Source organism: Leucopleurus acutus, assembly GCF_964270905.1.
Source record: "Leucopleurus acutus genome assembly, chromosome: 8".
Lineage (NCBI taxonomy): Eukaryota > Metazoa > Chordata > Mammalia > Artiodactyla > Delphinidae > Leucopleurus > Leucopleurus acutus.
The window spans coordinates 100,790,823-100,793,473 of NC_139151.1; the positions used below are offsets into that span (position 1 = coordinate 100,790,823).

General features: G+C 61.8%; 1 protein-coding gene across 1 annotated transcript; it reads right to left on the minus strand.

Moving 5' to 3' along the window:
* Positions 1-666: 666 nt before the first annotated feature.
* On the minus strand, positions 667-2,046 carry CHRM1 (cholinergic receptor muscarinic 1; the record flags this gene model as incomplete). Its single annotated transcript, XM_082844240.1, has 1 exon — positions 667-2,046. One exon carries the CDS (start codon positions 2,044-2,046, stop codon positions 667-669), a length of 1,380 nt encoding a protein of 459 aa, XP_082700366.1.
* Between the last annotated feature and the right edge of the window lie 605 nt (positions 2,047-2,651).

Below are 2,651 nucleotides of genomic sequence, written 5' to 3' on the forward strand. Positions count from 1 at the left end.
CCTCGGGACTTGGACGGGGTGACTAACCATGCTGGTCCCCTCTGGTGTCATTGTCCTGCTGACACTTGGACATTTGCCTTGGGGGTGACCCACCTAGGGACACTCTGGGGATATGTGTAGGGAGGCTGGATAATCCCGGAGAGTGTGCCTAGGGCCCAGCAGAGTGGGCTGTGCCTGGGGAGGGAGGGGGTCCCCGGGGAGGGCGGGGGATGCTCCCTTTGAGCCACGCTTCTGTCTCAGTTGTTGGTGTTAGTTCCCTGCTGGCAGGGGGTGCCGTCTCCCGCTCAATCCAGGCCAGCCCCCGGGCCAAGGATGACCGCACAGTTAAATCTCCTTTCTCCTGGCCCGCACTGCTGGCCCTGGATGGACTTCCTGTCTAAACACAAACAAGGAAGCTAAAGCCCGGACCCTCCTCCTGGGCCTTCTTCCTGGTGAAGGGCCCATTCCCACCCAGCAGGGAACAGAAAAACTAGTTCCCCGGGTGCCCCTCCCTGCCTGGGAACAGCAAAATTTGGAAAGTTGGCAGGGTCTCCCTGGGCTGTGCAGGAAGGTGACCTAGGGGCCCGGGAAGGCTGGTGAGGCCCGAGCAGGGCCCTGGGTCTGAGGTCACAGCGCCTGCCCGCTTTCCACCGGGGCCTGGGGTGGAGGGACGCAGGCGAGGGGCCCTCAGCATTGGCGGGAGGGGGTGCGGTGCACAGAGCCGGGGCGCTTGGGGATCTTGCGCCAGCGACGCTTGTCCCAGCGGCAGAGCAGCAGCAGGCGGAAGGTGTCCCGGAAGGCCTTGTTGCAGAGCGCGTAGCACATGGGGTTAATGGTGCTGTTGACGTAGCACAGCCAGTAGCCCAGCTCCCACAGGGTCTCGGGGACACAGTCCTTGCAGAAAGTGGACACCAGCACCATGATGTTGTACGGTGTCCAGGTGAGGATGAAGGCCAGCAGGATGGCGCTCAGGGTCCGAGCCGCCTTCTTCTCCTTGACCAGCGAGAAGGTCTTCCGCTTGGCCAGCTGCCCCTTCCCACGGGGCTTCTGGCCCTTGCCCGCTCGCTCACGCCCCTTCCGGGTCGGCCTCTTGACCGTATTCGGGGAGCTCCGGGGCGGCTGCTTGGGGGGGGCCTGCGCCCCGGGGTCCACCATGGGCATCTTGATCACCACCTCAGAGCCGGGCTCCTCACCCTCCGAGGACGTGAGGGACTCCATGGAGCCTTCATCCTCCTCCTCCTCTTTCCAGCTGTAGGCCTGGAGCAGCCGGGGGGCCCGGCAGCAGCGGCAGCAGCGCCCTGGAGGGGTCTCCGGGGAGCCCTCAGCCCCTGGCTGGGACCTCTCTGAGCTGCTGCTGCTGCCGCCCCCCTTCCCCGGCGTCTCGGAGCCCTGCAGGGCCGCCAGCTCCCGGGCCCGGTTCTCTGTCTCCCGGTAGATGCGCCAGTAGAGCGTGCACATGACCGTGACGGGGAGGTAGAAGGCAGCCATGGCTGTGCCAAAGGTGATGATGGGCTGGGAGAGGAACTGGATATAGCACTGCCCGGCCAGCACCGTCCGCTCCCCTACCAGGTACTGCCAGAAGAGGATGGCTGGGGCCCAGAGGACGAAAGAAACCAGCCAGGCCAGGCCGATCATCAGGGCCGCCCGGCGGGGTGTGCGCTTGGCGCGGTAGCTCAGGGGCCGGGTCACGGAGAAGTAGCGGTCAAAACTGATGAGCAGCAGGTTCATGACCGAGGCGTTGCTGGCCACGTAGTCCAGGGCCAGCCAGAGGTCACAGGCCAGCGTGCCCAGAGCCCAGTGGCCCATGAGCAGATACGTGGTGTAGAGGTTCATGGAGAAGGTGCCAATGATGAGGTCGGCACAGGCCAGGCTCAGCAGGAAGTAGTTGTTGACCGTCTTGAGCTCCGTGTTGACCTTGAAGGAGATGAGTACCAGCAGGTTGCCGGTCACCGTGGCCAGTGACAGGAGGCCCGTGGTGATCCCAATGAAGGCCACTTGCCAGGGACCCTTTCCCGGTGCCAGGACGGTGATGTTGGGGCTGACGGCGGGTGGGGCTGAGGTATTCATGGTGGCTGGGCGGGGTCGATGGGGGACAGCCCCTTCCTCTAGTCACAGTACAGGCCTTCCTTGGGGGCGGTCATCACCTGAAAAGAGAGGACACGGGCTTGGGTTGGGCTGCTGGACGTCTCCCAGAGTCCAGAGTGGAAGGTGCCGGGAGCAAAGCCTCTGCCTTCTCGGAGCTGCAGGCCAGACAGCGTCACACCCCCCTTACTGGTGCCCACACCAGATCACTTTTAATGCACTTTCCCAGCCTTGAATGGATTTACCAGCAGCACAGGGGGAGGGGGATGGCTTTGGAATCCAGAGATCTGAGTCCTCATTCCCACTCCACCATTCAGACGCGGAGCCTCAATTTTCTCATCGGGAAATCGCTACTAACGCTTGTCTTGATCACGTGGCAGGAGTGGGGAGACTCGCTTTGTATACGGGACTGCCAAATTTTCAAAGCATTTCACTCAATTTTATTAAAGCTCTCATTTACTGAGTAGTTACTACATGCCAGAAACAGTGCTAAGCGCTTAACTGAATTACCTAATTTAATTGTTGAACATTTGTAGGAGGAAGGTCTCTTATGGTCCCCATTTCACTGAGGCGACCATGGCTCCGAGCAA